The sequence below is a fragment of the Poecilia mexicana genome, unplaced genomic scaffold (assembly GCF_051168715.1).
Source record: "Poecilia mexicana isolate PSO_F unplaced genomic scaffold, ASM5116871v1 scaffold_13, whole genome shotgun sequence".
NCBI classification, from domain to species: domain Eukaryota; kingdom Metazoa; phylum Chordata; class Actinopteri; order Cyprinodontiformes; family Poeciliidae; genus Poecilia; species Poecilia mexicana.
The window spans coordinates 9,111,707-9,126,932 of NW_028263382.1; the positions used below are offsets into that span (position 1 = coordinate 9,111,707).

At 38.7% G+C, this 15,226-nt stretch overlaps 1 protein-coding gene across 1 annotated transcript in view; it reads left to right on the forward strand.

The window, feature by feature from the left end:
* The window catches only part of cdon (cell adhesion associated, oncogene regulated), a 56,103-nt gene extending 50,837 nt beyond the window's left edge, over nucleotides 1-5,266 (forward strand). Inside the window, exons 18-19 of the mRNA XM_015010465.2 lie at nucleotides 2,758-2,981; nucleotides 4,706-5,266. Coding sequence (XP_014865951.2) covers nucleotides 2,758-2,981; nucleotides 4,706-4,866 — 385 coding nt within the window. The 3' untranslated portion in view covers nucleotides 4,867-5,266. The remainder of the gene's footprint in view (nucleotides 1-2,757; nucleotides 2,982-4,705) is intronic.
* Nucleotides 5,267-15,226: the final 9,960 nt, after the last annotated feature.

Sequence of the window (15,226 nt, forward strand, 5' to 3'; positions counted from 1 at the left end):
ATGTCTTTTAGGCAAATACAAATTAAGCATGATGTTTTACAGAAGGACTTCTTTAGTTTTATCCAACTAAGACATTTTGTGCAATCATCACTTACTTTTCCAGATGACCAGCCAAGCTTAAATCCCGTAGAACATTTTCTTAAATTTAATGAGCGTTCCAACCATAAAAAGAAATTGATTTCTTTTTTTTATGGGCAACTAATGATGCTAAATCCTCTTCCAAATGAAAAGTCCAAAACCCACTGGGAAACGGATTTGCAAGTTGAGATTAACAGCGAAACATGGTCAAGGGCCATTTCACTAACAAAAAAACATGTTTTTCTGCAACAGACAAAGGGAAAACAGAAGCATAATCTACACAGGCTACAACGTACCACACAGTTTATGCAGAAACTTCACCCTCAATGTTCAGCTCTCTATAAACACAACTCAAACGTGGGCGACTATTGTCACTGTATTGGGCTTTGCATGTTTAGAAAACATGCTGAGCTCCGTTTCGACGATTCCTACGGACAAACCATTGTTTCTTTATTTGGATAGTCTTTAAGGCAAACTTCAATATCTATCGAGACGTTGAATTCAGTTACAGTGGATCCAGGGACAGCCGCCTTCGGTGAACCAAAACTGCAACATTTGTTACATTTTCAGTTGGTTTGGTTCGCTTTTGAAAAACCTGTTCCCCTCCTCGACTGTGGTGGCACTGCACCAAGAATTACTGAAGGAAATGAAAAAAAAAACATCTGAAGAAGACACTGAGCGCAACTTCCTTCTTTATGAAATGGAAACAAAAATGGAGTGGCGTCATATTTTAGCGGTTGTAGGATTTCTCTATTTTTTGTTTGGTAAAAAAACCAGAAGCTATACCTACTAGCGCTAGACTCTCAAGTTTTTTGTCTATTTACCCAGAATGCCCTGCACTGTAGTTCACTTCCTGCTTTTGGAGCAGTGTTTGGTCCGCTTGACGTTCACATCAGCATTCGAACCGCACCTGAAGGTCAACCAACCCGACATCTAGGTTTGTAGCCAGACTGGAGTTTGCTTTTTTTGGTTGGCATCAGAGTTTGATTACATATTCACACCTCCTCAAAGAAACCGGACCTTCTAAACAAATGAGCTAGAGGTAGATTAAAGTGGACTAAACAAACGTGTTAGCCTAGCGCTAGCAGGAGAAATGGCTTGTTGTCCTTTACCAAAGACAAAACAGAAATCCTACAACTGCTAAAATCTGACACCACTCTGTTTTTTTTTTACTTTTTGTGAAGAAGGAAGTTACGCTCATTGTCTTTGTCAGAGGTTTTTATGTAATTTGCTTCAGTGGTTTTTGGAGCAGCGCCCCCACAGGTGAGGAGGGGAACAGATTTTTTTGAAGGGTTTTGTTCATTTGACACAGTGCAGAGAGAAATAGAAGCACAGCAACTGAAAATGTAACAAATGTTGCAACTTTGGTCCCCAATCGAACCGAGCCTAGAAGACTACCGACTGTGAAAACACCCTGAGATACAATGGAAGAAAAATGTTAATGAAGTGGGAAGTAGGGCAGTTATGCTAGTTGACTTTGACATCCTAACACGTACATGTGATTTTCGGTTTCAAAATAAGGCGACTCTCACCATCTTGTAACAGACCATCAATGGAACAGGTGTTTAAATTGGCTAACTTAATTTGAACGTAGTCTCTGCTGCTATGACAGCTAGTCGAACTGCTGCCAGTCGGTTGCCACGGCAATGGATGTGCATGTGGAGGGAAGCCAACACAGGGAGAACGAGTAAACAGAAGCGTATCGAATTGTTCTCCACCAGTTTTTCTGCGTTATTTTTACTTTGTTGTGGACGAACTGCAGCCACTGTGGTTTCTGGAAAATCAACAAACGACAAAAACGGGACTAATTCCCTCCGTCATCAAATAAGATACAGTATATCATAAAGTATTGAACGAACTATGGCTCCTAGTTAGGCTTTCACCTAATTTAATTAGGTGAAATTAAATTAATAGTCCGAAATAAAAGAGGAATTTTTTTAATCTTCAGTTGCATCTTAAGAAAACTGACAGAAGCTGAACAGTTTATAGATTTATATCTAATACATATTTTAAACATCAAAACATCTGAAATATTCTTAATTTTTTATAGAACTCAAATAAGAAATAAGTGACAGATACTTCCCGTTTGTAATTGCGCCTGCAGATGCACGTCGCTAGCATTAGCGGCTAATTGGTATAATTTGGTAATGTATATTGACGTACAGGAGGGCATGCCACACTTTTCAGATTTAAAATATTTGGTCTGTAATTTCAAATCCCCACATTTCCTGATGGTTTGCAGTTTTACCTGGGGGGAAAAAAAATAATCTGAAAATGCTTAAATGATGCAGAACAGCTAGTCTTGGTTAAAATATTAAATATTCCTCACATTTTATAAGGCGGAGCTGACAGATTGTGCTTCTGAGGCCCAAACGGACTCGCACACACAGACGGAGATGCAGCTCCGGCCTCCTGTTTGCCCTGTTTATGTGTTTAAGAGTCTCCAGCATCACAGTTTACTCTGTGTGCATCCAGCCGGCAGACCTAATGAGCTCTGTGTTTATTTACCTCCGGCTGCTGGGGAGATGGAGGGGGCGGCGTCACAATCACATCGTGTACCGATGAAGCGTCGTCGAGGTCGGAAACTTAGAAACCACAACGTGTCACGGTTTGGCCAGCCGGTTTGGATCCGTTCCTGATTTGTTTTGGTATTGATCCCGTCTCTCCGTCTCCGACCAGATGCTACAGTAAAACCAACGGCGCTGCGCCGCTGATGCACCGCGTGGCGCCGTGCCACCAGGACGGGCTGGAGATGGTTCCGCTGGGCCAGGTTTCCCCGCAGTGCCGCGGGTCTGACCCCGGCGCCGGCTTCCAGCCGCCGGACGGGAACAGAGGGTCCTCGCCTTCCCAGCATTCCTGCTGTCTGATCCGGAACACTGAAAACTCTCCGGGGGACAGCACCGGTGATTTATTTATTATTATTCTTATTTTAAAGCATATTTGTTCAAATTCAATAATATTTTAATGATCCTGAAGGGAAATTAAATAAAATGTTGTCCATCTGGGTTCAGATTAGTGAAGAAAGTGGATCAGAAACTATAAAGTAGACACACACTGATCCGATATTAATATCTGTATTGGTCTGACATTGGAAAAAATATTCTAGATCTGCTATCTGTGACAATAGGCAGATCTATTCAGTCTAATTCTATGCTTTATTATTTAATTTACATTTTATTTAGAATTCCTAATTGTTCTTTCTGAACCATTTGTTTCAGGGTTTTTTATTTTACATGTTTGACCAATAGGAACATTTTTGTCAGTTTGTTTTATTTATTTTACATTGGCTGTTAAATTTCTAATTGCACTTTGGTCTGTCATGGCTGGGTCCCAGAAGTTAAAGCGATAAACGATAATGTTGTCGTTTTGAGGCAATTTTCAAGTAATATAATGGTAATAAAGGCATAATAATGCAAGAACACAATCTCAAAGACCAATAAACTTTAAATCCTACTGAACATTTAACACTGGAACTGGACAACATTTTAAATATCCAAAATAAATCAACGGAACAACAAATAAATTACTAAGTCTCTGTAAATAAAAGTATCCTCTGAAATAAAGTTAAGACCAAAACACCAGACTGAAGACTTTGTCCACAGCTAATGCCAACACACTGCATTCACGTTTGTTGTGAAGGGTGTAAATACTTTTCATTGTTAGTCTAAAACTGCTGTTTTAAAGGGGAAGCATTATGTCTTTTCAAGGCTCTTTGTGCCATGTTGTAGTGCAATAAAGTATTGTACAGGTACAGGTTCTCGTATATATCAAACATGACTTAAAAGAAATTTTCCTTCCTGATTTAATGCCTTGAAATTGGGCCTCTGTCTCTTTAAAAACTCCAGCTCTTTCTGAAGCTTCTGGAAGTCATCCCAACATGGCTCCTCTACTAACCATTTAACATTTTTACCAGCATTTCAGTGAGAAGTAGCTCCTATAATGAGATGCACAGTTCCACTAATTGCTGCTGGCTAGTCTGAAGGAGTTGAGTGGGTGTGGAGTTGGGTCCAATCAGGCGTTTTGCACTGCTGAATGGTTGCCATGGAGATTAAAGTATGTCTAACACATGCAGGAAAGAATCAAAGCAACACTCCATGTTTGTTTTAGATGGGAGAATAACATTATAGCATAAAGTAAAGCGCAAAAGAAATTGATTTTTTTATGACGCCGCCCCTTTAAGAGCTCCAAGGCTCTCATAGTTCAGCAGTGAACTGTCACCACTGTGGTTTTATATCAGCATTTCTCATGTTTGCAGACAAACTTTGCAGCAAAGCCACAAATTGCACCGTGAGCTTCTCCAGAATCCGTCCTCTTTTCTCCAGTGTACACAGAACAAACTTTACAGACCAACAAAAAGATTTACAAAGTAGGAGAAAGCATAACAGCAACAAAAACTAAATAAACAAATAAAAACAAGGAGGTATATATTAAATGGATACAAAAAACAGAACATAATCAAGTGGTGTGACAAGAAAAACAATTAAATAAAATTGTTTCCTTTAATCTTTGGAGTTATTTTTTGATTTGCTGTAGATATTTTATTTTTTTTTTATTTTATTTTATTTTTTTTAAGTACAAACTGGAAAGCCGTCTCACCTCTCTCTCTCTGTGTTTGCGGTTTCTGCAGCGGAGGACGAGCCGGAGGACAGCGTGGAGACGGAGGACCAGGTGGTGTCCTCCTGGGACGGGCTGGGCCTGCCGGACCTGGACTGCGATGAGAAGCCCGGCTGGATCTCCAGCAGCAGGCTGGTGGGAGAGCTGATCCCGGCCGGCCCGCAGGAGGCCTGAGCCCAGCCGGCGGGAACACTGGGAGGACTGGGAGGAAGACAGAGACACTAAATGTGACGGTGAAACGGGACTGAGACAAAATGGACGTTAAGGAATGAAAAGACTCAGAGATGGAAACAAAACAAAAACTCCTAATCCCACTGGAGGGAAAACCTATGAAACATCAAGAACTCTTTAGAAGACTTATTTATTTTTTGTAGTAGTAAAATATTATTTCATATGAATGTATCTGTTTAAAAGAAAAAAGTTTGCCTTTTATATTATTTATGCCTTTTGGATGAGAAATACTTTTATTTTTGTTGTTTTGTCCCTTTGTGTCCCGCTCCAAGCTGTGGAGATTAGCGACTGTTTGTGTAAAGTTTTGTAATAATATAAAAAGAAGATATGGGAGACAAACGTCCGTCCTCTCAGGATGTCCTTCTGTCCCCGGCCTCGGTCCAGCCCTTTGATGTGGTGACCTTTGAACTCCGGGAACACACCCTGCTCTGTTCGGATCCGGCTGGCTGCGCCGCGCTTTGCCGGATACTCGATAGCTCATCACTTTCCGCAAAATGCACGGCGGCTTTGAGAGCAGCGCTGATCTTTTGACCCCAATCTGTTGCAGAAGTGAAGCGGTTGCGCTAACAGTGATGCCCAATGTCTGATGCTAATCTGGAGTTTTACAGGATGTAATCTCTGTTTACACGGCAAATCTGCAACCAGTGGACGAAAAGACCGCAAATTAAGTATGAAGATTTTACAGAAGAGGACTAGGACCACTGATAGAAAAAAAATATGATTTTAATCTCAGAAATCTGGCTTCCACTGTCCAAATTCTCCCTTTTAATCTCAAAATTTTGACTCCCACAAATTCTGACTTTCAGTTTTACAACTTCAATTCAGTTCAAAAATACTTTATTGATCTCAAAGGGAAACTAAATGTTGTTGCAATTCATATGAATTCAAATTTTTCAAACATCTCCTGTAGCAGTCTGTATCAGAGTGAATCTGAAGAAGCCTCTGACTGAACACACCGTTTTCCTAAGCAAGGTCGTCCATGATTTTCTTGATTTTATGGAGAATCCTTTGTATTATCACATCAAGAGGTTCCACAGCCATTGACTGTAATCTCAATATTCTGACTTTTTTTCTCCAGGATTCTGATTTTAATCTCAGAATTAAGATTTTTTTTTCCTGCAATAACTTTAACTGTAATTTCAGAATTCGAAAATAGTATTTCAGAATTTTGACCTTTTTTTTCTAATTTTTAATCTTAGAATTCTAACTTTAATTTTAGTATTTTGACTTTTTTTTATTTTATTTGCCAGAATTCAAATATTTTAATCTCAGTATTTGGATTTTTTTCCTGTCAGAAATCTGATTTTAGACTTAAAGTCAAAATTTGACCTCATTCTTAATTTGAGAATTCAGAGATTTTCTCCAAGATTTTATTTATTTAGTATTCAGATTTTTTTCACCTAGAATTCTGTTTTTTAATCTGGAAAGTCACATTTTTTTATTTCAGTACTTTGTCTTTTTTGCCACCATTGTATATTTTTTAGTCCCAGAAATGTGAGTTTAAGTTTCAGAATTCTCAGATTAAAAATCTAAATTCTGGTGGAAAAAAGTCAAAATTCTCTTATCACTGTCAAAATTTAGTCTAATTTCTAATCTCAAAATTATTTTATTCCCATAATTCTCTTTCGTCAGCATGCAATTTACATTCTTTAATCTCAGAATGATGGAGAAATCTTGCACCCTAAATTTCTAATTTTTTCCACCAGTTCTGTTCTCTTCTATAGGTTGAGAATCTTGATGCGGTGACCTTTGAACTTGAGATACCGTAAACAAACTCACTCTACTAGAGCAGCACACCACTCCCATTGTCAAACAAGGATGTGGCAGCATCATGGTAGGGTAATAAGTGAACTTACCCTTTAAAAAACTCACAAACGTGAGTTTTTGCTTGCAGTGTGATGATAGACCTCGCTGTGCTTCACTGAGGACGACCGCGGTTCGGGCTTTCCAAACGCTTGGAGCCTGTCTGCCCCGGTTCGGTGCCAGACCCGGCTCGCCTGGCATCCTCTCCCCTCAGTCATGGTACATATTCCTGGACCGAGTCTGTGCTGCGCTGTGGCGCGGCGCGGCCTCTTCCGGCTGTTATTTTCAGATCTGATGGCGGCGGCAGCAGTGCCATTAGGGCTGGCAAGAGAAAAACAAAAGAAAGAAAAACACTTTTCTTTCCCAGGAACAGAAGGATTCAGTTCTGAAATGTCTTTTAAGATTTCACACTTCAGCCTTAAGTGACACAAATCCGATTGTTAACCTGTGTCTGATCTTTTCATGAGTCTGAAAAACACAGATCGGATTTTGATAGTATCTGATCTTTTCGACGGGATCGAATTAACCCGATCTTTATGTCATTGATTCTCGACAAACGTCACTATTCGGCATCCTGATATACGGAAGCTGGAAGAAAAACAACAATCATAAAGGGTGATAATGCGGGTTAAGTTGTTCATGTGCTGGACAACAACTCTAAAACCGTAAACTACTCTCCACCGTTACAGTCCATGTTTACTTCCGCAAACACTGAACACGCGCGCGACGTGTGACGTTACTGCGTCCTCTACTGCGCATGCGGGACACTTGTAGATTGCGATGCACAGTCAATTTTTTTAGTATTTATGAATTTAAACATATACAATCAACATCAAAAATGTACCATAGCGTATACATTATGTTTTTACTCTTTTTTTGTTTGTTTGTTTAAAGAGGACAAACAAAAAAAAATCCAAAATGTATCAAAAAAACTGTCAGGGCCTCTACTACACATGCTGGACACTTCGAGGATTGTTCGTGGTTCAGTCAGGCGATTTTTAAAAAAAGTATTAATATAAACGAATACAATCAACATTTAAAAATGTGCCATAACATATAAAGTATGTGTTCAACCTACTTTTTGCTGTGAAACAAGAACAAAATAAGATGAATTGAAAACTTAGCTGGGCAAATTTTCAAGTATTTTTTTACTTCACAAAAAATAAGGACAAATTTAACTCATTCTTTCACTGTATAAAGTTAGGGATGGTTTAGAAGAAGTGACACTTGTATCATTACATAAAGACTCAAAATTTAACACAGGAAATCATACAAATGGCATATTTGGAAATGTGAACAACCGCTCACAAAAAAAAAAAATCAGATTTCACACAAAATCAGATTTGCGCACTAAGGCACCTGCAGCGTGAACATAGCCAAAAATAAAAAGTACCTAGTTTGTTGAGCTTACTTGCAGCTTTAATTTTATGTCAATGCAGTCGCTTTGAAAGAGGAACGAAACAATGTGGTCAAAAATGGAGCCAGAAATGAAAGAAAAATGGTCTGGGAAAGGGAGGATGCTGAAAGATGCAGCCCGGCCTGATGAGACCGAGATAAGGCCCGAGGTTGTCTCTAAAATGAGCTGCTTCTCCATCTCCCACATCCGTCAGTCAGCACGCTGCTTCAGCCCTGCATGCCCCCCTCCACCCACACGGCTACACCCCTTCATTAAGAAGCCCAGTGGAACAAGAAAACTCATTGTGCGGACAGGAATTTTGCCCCCTTGTGCTGCATATCCGACCTGTTAACACCAGTCCGCCCACCATTCTCTTCCCAGCACGCCCTGAATGAATGAATGAAAGAAACCCATGAATCCACCAGTCTGTCGCTGGCTTTCCAGATTTAGCGTTTTTTATTTCCTCGATGTGTCCCAAACCACAAAAAAAAACATGTTGCTGTTGGATAAAAGCCAACAGTACTGAAAACCATAGAGCTGAATTGATAAATCATGATTAATTGATTGTTGAAATAGTCAACTAATTTAGTAATGGATTCATAGTTAACTATCGTTTACAGACTCAAAAAAGGCCTTTTGCTAAAACAACAGTCAGAGCAGTAATTAAGCCAAAAGTGTCCAAAAACATTTTGTAACAGATTTTAAAAATCCTCTACATTTCAATAAATTAATGACATTTAAATTAGGACTGAGACAGTTGAGCATGATTAACTGGTCACTGAAAGCTTCAATAAACTGATGACACATTTAAATTAGGACAGAAAATTATTAATTGTGATAATTGAAATAATTGTCATTTAATTTAGTAACCGATTAACTGAAGTTCCAGACTCAGAAAAAAAACATCTGATAAAAGAACAACAAACTTATTTGTCATCTCTTGCGATCCTGTTAATTGGTTAATCCAAAATATAATCAGCAGATTAATACAGATTACAACACAGCCTTTATGTTAAGTGAAGCAGAAAGGGCTGGACTTTTCATGTTCTTTTCTCAAAGTTTTAAGTTGCAAAGCATTCGCTGAAGGAACGCTAGGTTTATTTTCTAGCTTTAAATAATTCAATTATTTAGTTTAATCTTTTCATGTATTTCTTACATTGCATAAAAAAGGCTTAATTGAAATATCTGCAGAATGTGGTAATTGTTGTCCGATTGTCAGAATTATCATCCATAATCAGGCTGATTAAATGATGCATAAACGTGTCGCCTGTAATCCCAGGAACCTTCAGTATCAAGTTCATAAAGTGATTCATACATTCTGATGATTCTGGATTGGAGCTAATGAAAAGGCAACATCCAAATCCTAAATAAATATAAAACACCTAAAGACTTTTTATTTTTCACATTTATTTATTCACTCATCACAAAAATAAGCAACAGTTTGTTTAAAACACACCAATTGCTCAGGAAAACATTTGTGTTGTATGCAAAGATTTCTGTCAGTATGTTTTATCAAAAAGTTTCCAGAATTTGGTTTCTTCAGATTAAATCTCAACTACAATGAATGTTACAACATACAGTCAAACACATAAAAAAACAGACACTGCAGAGCTATTAGGACAAAAAAGCACTAATGAGCAGTATGTATGTGTGGAAAACAACAGTCTTCTCTAATGAATCCACCGTCCAGGTGGTTTCAATAGTCAGGACTGGGAAAAGCTTTGAAACTGAAACCACAACCTGCATGTCTGCAGGAGACAATAGTGCAGTCTTCACTGATCAAAGCACGTCAGTCTGCATTAAGTTTCAGCTAGCAGGACATTTAACACAAGTCTTTCTTAACTCTACAAAGCCAGACTCATACTTTCCATGATTTAGCTGCTTTCAACAGATGTGTAAACATCCAGGAAAGAGCCGTAAAAACTGCATTCAGAGATTAATTAATCGCTTTAAAGGAAAACTTGGTAGATTGTCACCACACCCTTAAACTTAAATTCTGGCTCCGTTTAATGTTGCTTCAGATAGTTCAAGTAAAAAAAAAAAAAAACAGCTCAAGAGGAGCTATGCGTCTACATTGTGTTTCGGTTTGAAGTTTTTTTGGATCTTGTTTGTCTTTTGATGCAGCACTGGGGAGATTCCCAGAGCTGAACATTGAGACGATTTATGATCTTTTCAAACTGAAGCTGAAACAAATTTGAGTCTATTTTGTTCAGTTTGTGTGAATTAACTGCAGATTCAACTGCAGACACGTTGCAGTGTGACGTCAAAACTGCTAGCCAACGATGACTAGCATTGGTTTTAGCTGTTGTCAACATAACGCACTAAATCTTTAATATTATATACAAGAATAATGGATGTAGTGCTTTGCTACTAATTGTCAACACTATGACAACTAGATAAGGTAAAAAGTTTTAACTACAAACAAAGGCAAGTTAGAGGGAAATATTTCAGGTATGCTAGCTTGACTTTGACAACATTAACATATAGATGTGCTGCGGAATTCTGTGTTTCAGTTCAGTTAGCAAACATAATTAAAAAGGCGACATGAAGACATTTTCTAACAGGTCATTAGTCGAGCACGTGTTTAAATTAGCTAATCAACCACTGCAGCCTTAGCTTAGCTAACAGCAGCGGTAGCTTAGCTAACAGCAGCTGCAGCTAATCTACCACAGAGATAATTTATTAATAATAAAACATCAAGCCTGAAAACATAAAACTGAAACAAACTGAATGATCTGCTCTTTGTCTTGGAAATGTTTGACTGTTTTTTGGTGTTGAGTACTGATACATTAGCGCCGTTGTTGTCAGTCAATTGCTATGGCAACAGGTCTGCATAGCCGACACAGAGAGAAAAGAATAATACTGAGAGGTTTTGAGTTCTTTTTCAATGATTTTTCTGCGTTATTTTTCTGTTTGCTGTGGCGCACTGCACTAAATTAACCATACCATCCTCTACAGGTTTCATTTAGTTAACGGTTTTGTTTTACTGTGGCAGCGCGGCTATGGACGGCACGTAAAAGAATTTGTCTTTTTGCTCTCTGTGCGCAAGTGCAGAATCTCCGTAAGCAACGTGTCAATAAAGTTTCTTTTTTTTTAACCAGTTTTCCGCCTCCACAAACTGCTCAACCAGTCTTCAATTTTTGAGTTAAGGGATCTTCATCGCCTTTAATCACCTGCCGGCTCTTTAAATGCTTTATAACGTGACCAAGCTTTGCTTTAAAACTGTTGATGTTGGGGAAACTCGTTATTTGTCCTCCACCTCCAGGCGGGTGAAGTAGAAGGTAATCCTGGCTCCTTCGTCGGTGTCGTACAGAGCCTGGCAGGTGTACATTCCGGCTGCGTCCTTCTGCAGGTCCTCTAGCACCAAAGCGGGGGCGTCATCCCGCAGCTGGATGCTGCCCAGGCTGTCGGCCTGCGGCTGGACCTTGGGGCCCTGTCCGTAGTTGTGTGCCACCGCCACATTGTTGTCGGTTCCCGGTTTGGTGAACCCCCAGATGTAGATGGCGGGCATAACGGAGCCGCAGTCCAAGGTAACCGAGCCTCCTGCAGTCGCAGTGGCGTTGGAGCGAATGTATTCCACCTCCTCCGGGTCAAATATCTCCAAACCTGCAAGACAAGATGGCTGGAGTCAATTACTGTAATTATCAACAAAGAAAGACAAGAAAACAGCCTCCGGATTGACAGGTTTATTCACTTCTGTGTATTGGGACCAACAACAGGAACTTAAAGGCAGTTTTCAGCCTCTGGGATCCTTGATGGGGTGAATTTTATGACTCTCTCTGGCTTCACTCAGCAGTCTGACAAAATAATAATACCAATCAAGGAAAAAAACAAATACCAGTTTCAGCTTGTCTCCACCTGAAGCTCTTTATCGGTGATCTATTATGCTTACTCCAACAGGTTAGAATAGGTCTTTGGGTGTTACAAAATATGTTCTTTACATTTTTTGCACAAAATGATTCAGATAATGAGATTTTACTCTGGTCAGTTCTGCCAATTTTGAGCTGTTTTAGGGTGTCTTGTCAATTTAAATCCAAATAAGTTGCTGCTGGCCATACCCTTAACATTTAAACTGGCAAATGACAATGGCTGCTGGATTACACAATGTACATCTTTAAAAAGCATTAGTAGAGCCTCCTGCACAAGAAAGTGGCAAGTGGTTTCTGGATGGTAACTCAACAAAACACTTCTCTTTCTAGCAGAGATACAGTGGTAAAAACCAGCTGACCAAATGTTCTGGAGCTCAGTTTAGCTTGCTAGGTAACAGGCAGGGCTTCCCTACTGTTGCTAGGTAACAAGCTGGGCAGTGCTTGCTGACTTGTTACATTTCTACAAATATGTATTAAGGCCATTAATATGAGTAAATTTCTGTAAAAAAATCTCTGAAATTTTCTAGAAAACTTGGAAATTTCTGAGCTCCAAAAGTTTAGGAAAAAACTTTTAAAATTCAGGAATTTCCAAGTTTTTCCTATACATTTTCTGAGATTAAGCTCAAAATTCCTGATTTTTTTTTTCTCGCAAATTTTCGTCTTTTTGAACTTATAAATATCCTTGTTTTTTCTAGAAAACTTTTCACAAAATTTCAGAGTTTTTTGGTGGAAATGTACTAAATTTTTTCAATATAAAATGGCCCTAATATACCATCGTACATTCCTGAGGTTTCGGAAATGGCTCATTTTCCAGACACCAGAAAACATTAACCTTTTGCTTTAAAAAAAAAAAAAAAAAAAAAAAAAAGCTGGGTGGTTTTTAAGCTCTTCAGATGTTTTCTGAACCGTTAGAAACACAAATCAAACTACAAAAACATGCAAAATATGAGTTTTCACTTTAAAACACAAAGAGCCTTTACCTTGTAGAGGAAGTGCGAGGCAGCAGAGGAGGAAGCAGACATATGGAGTCGTCCTAAAGGCTTTGAGTGATGCCATCACTGGAAGCCTGGAATCAGAAGCGCTGGTAGCGTTTCCCCTTTCCGGTCTTCGCTGCTGTTGTCACCGAGAAGGACTGAAAGCAGCTGGAGCAGCGGGGAGAAATTCAGTCAAACTACACTTTAAATTATTCATCTGCGTTTCCACCTCCTCGCTGGCGCTCCACCGGGCGAATAGCTGAATTTGAGAGAGGGATGTATAGGGTGTCAGGATGACGTCGCTGCTTCATCTATTATTGAAGTTGCAGGCTGAGGGGAAACTTTTTAGAAATTCCATCACTTCCAAGAAAATTGGAAACGAAGGCCAGGCAAGGTCAAGACCTCCGAGTTTCCCCAGAAACAAACAAAACAGGAAAACAAAACTCATAACACGAAAGTGTCGCAACAAGCAAAAAGTAACAACCAAGTTTCCTCCAACAAGCTGGAACCATAAACTTCAACATTTTGGTGAAGATTCTCAGTTATCCAGGATTTGAAAGTTTTAAATCAAGATGTTTCGACTCTTATTAAAGAGGCTTATAAATTGTAAGCACTTACAGCTGCTAATGAGGCCATTTTTATTACCAGCTGTGGGCACCATTTTGTTAAAGCGCTAATCGTGGAGCTACTTTTTCATTTAGCGCTTTCTGCTAACTTTGAAAACATTTAGCGCACTTAGCTTCTCCTAATTTACTTGGCTGATTTCTAAACTTTTAGTTGAATAAAGTTCAACATCTGTGTTGAAGTTTTGGTGATCGACTGCTAAGAATACCTCAGGCAGTTAGATATTTATATTCATGCTCTTATTTTGAAGTGGGTGAAGACACATGCAGCAGCTCCATTTCCTCTCCTCAGTTTTTCTCTGTACTTTTCCCGCCCAATAACTTCATTTCAACCAAGAAATAATACAGCAACAAAATAAAACACAAACAGAGAACAAGAAATAAATACGATATATAAAGAAATTGTAGAACGTGGGTATAAACGTGGTTGAAGTTAGCATTTTAGCATTAGCTTCCGCTAAATAATGTGTTGGTGTAGCGCTTTAAGTTTGGCAGAGCAGATGTTTATGATGCTTTAGGGTTAGCACAAGTAACTTTTTAGCTAGTAAGCCTGTCACTTGTTATCACTATATGTTAGCGCTTATGCTAACATTAGCTTTTTAGCTAATTTGAATTTCAAAACTTAAGTTACATTACTGAATTGAGTAAGTTAACAAGATATAAACATGAATACAACACATAAAGACATTATAGAACATGTGTATAAGCATGGTGGAAGTTAGCATTTTAGCATTAGCTTCTGCTAAATAATGTGTTGGTGTTGTGCTTTAACATTAGCAGACCATATGTTTATGATGCTTTAGGGTTAGCGCAACTAAATTTTTAGCTAGCATGCCCCTCACCATTTATCACTAAATGTTAGCATTTTGGCTAACATTATCTTTATAGCTAATATGGATTTAATTTCTATGAATGGATTAAGTTAATGTTACTCAACATGCTAACATAAGTCAACACAATAATGATACATTTAAGCTAATGCTAGCCTTTTAGCTAATTTGTCTCTGGCCTTAACCTCTATTTTGTTCCTTGTTGGGGTTTTTTGGGGGGTTCTTCTGATAAAATCCTAAAAAAAATACATTAAAGTTTAGATTGTAATAAGATCATGTTTAAATATTTTGAGAATGTTTCAATTGAATTCCTGGTTTTTTAGTAGTTTTTTATCTTTGCAGAAACCATTTAAAAAGTCAGACAGAAATATGAAGTGTCTTAAAACTTTTGTACACTACTGTAGATCCATGAGAACTGTGCACCAGATGTGTAAAGTCACAGACCTGTATCACATTCAGTGGGGGAAAAAAGCTTCTGCAGTGAAATCTGGCAGATTTTTGGGCCTGCAGGCTGCACCATTAGAGGCTGAGGCTCAGCGCTGCCGCCATGCATGCAGTCCATAAACTTGCGCTTATACTGGAGGCAACCCCAGACTGACGAGAAACCTCTAATTAGTAACAGCTTTAAACGTAGCTCGTTTTTTTTCTTCGCTGAATCAGAGGAAAGTGCTAAATTTAGGATTCAGTTGGACGACAAACAGATGTAATATGAACTGCAGAATAAGACAACATTGAGGGCAGAGTGAAGTGATGTGTTAAATTAAAAGATGTTAACAGATATTTCCCGATAAGACAGCCAAGAAGCGTG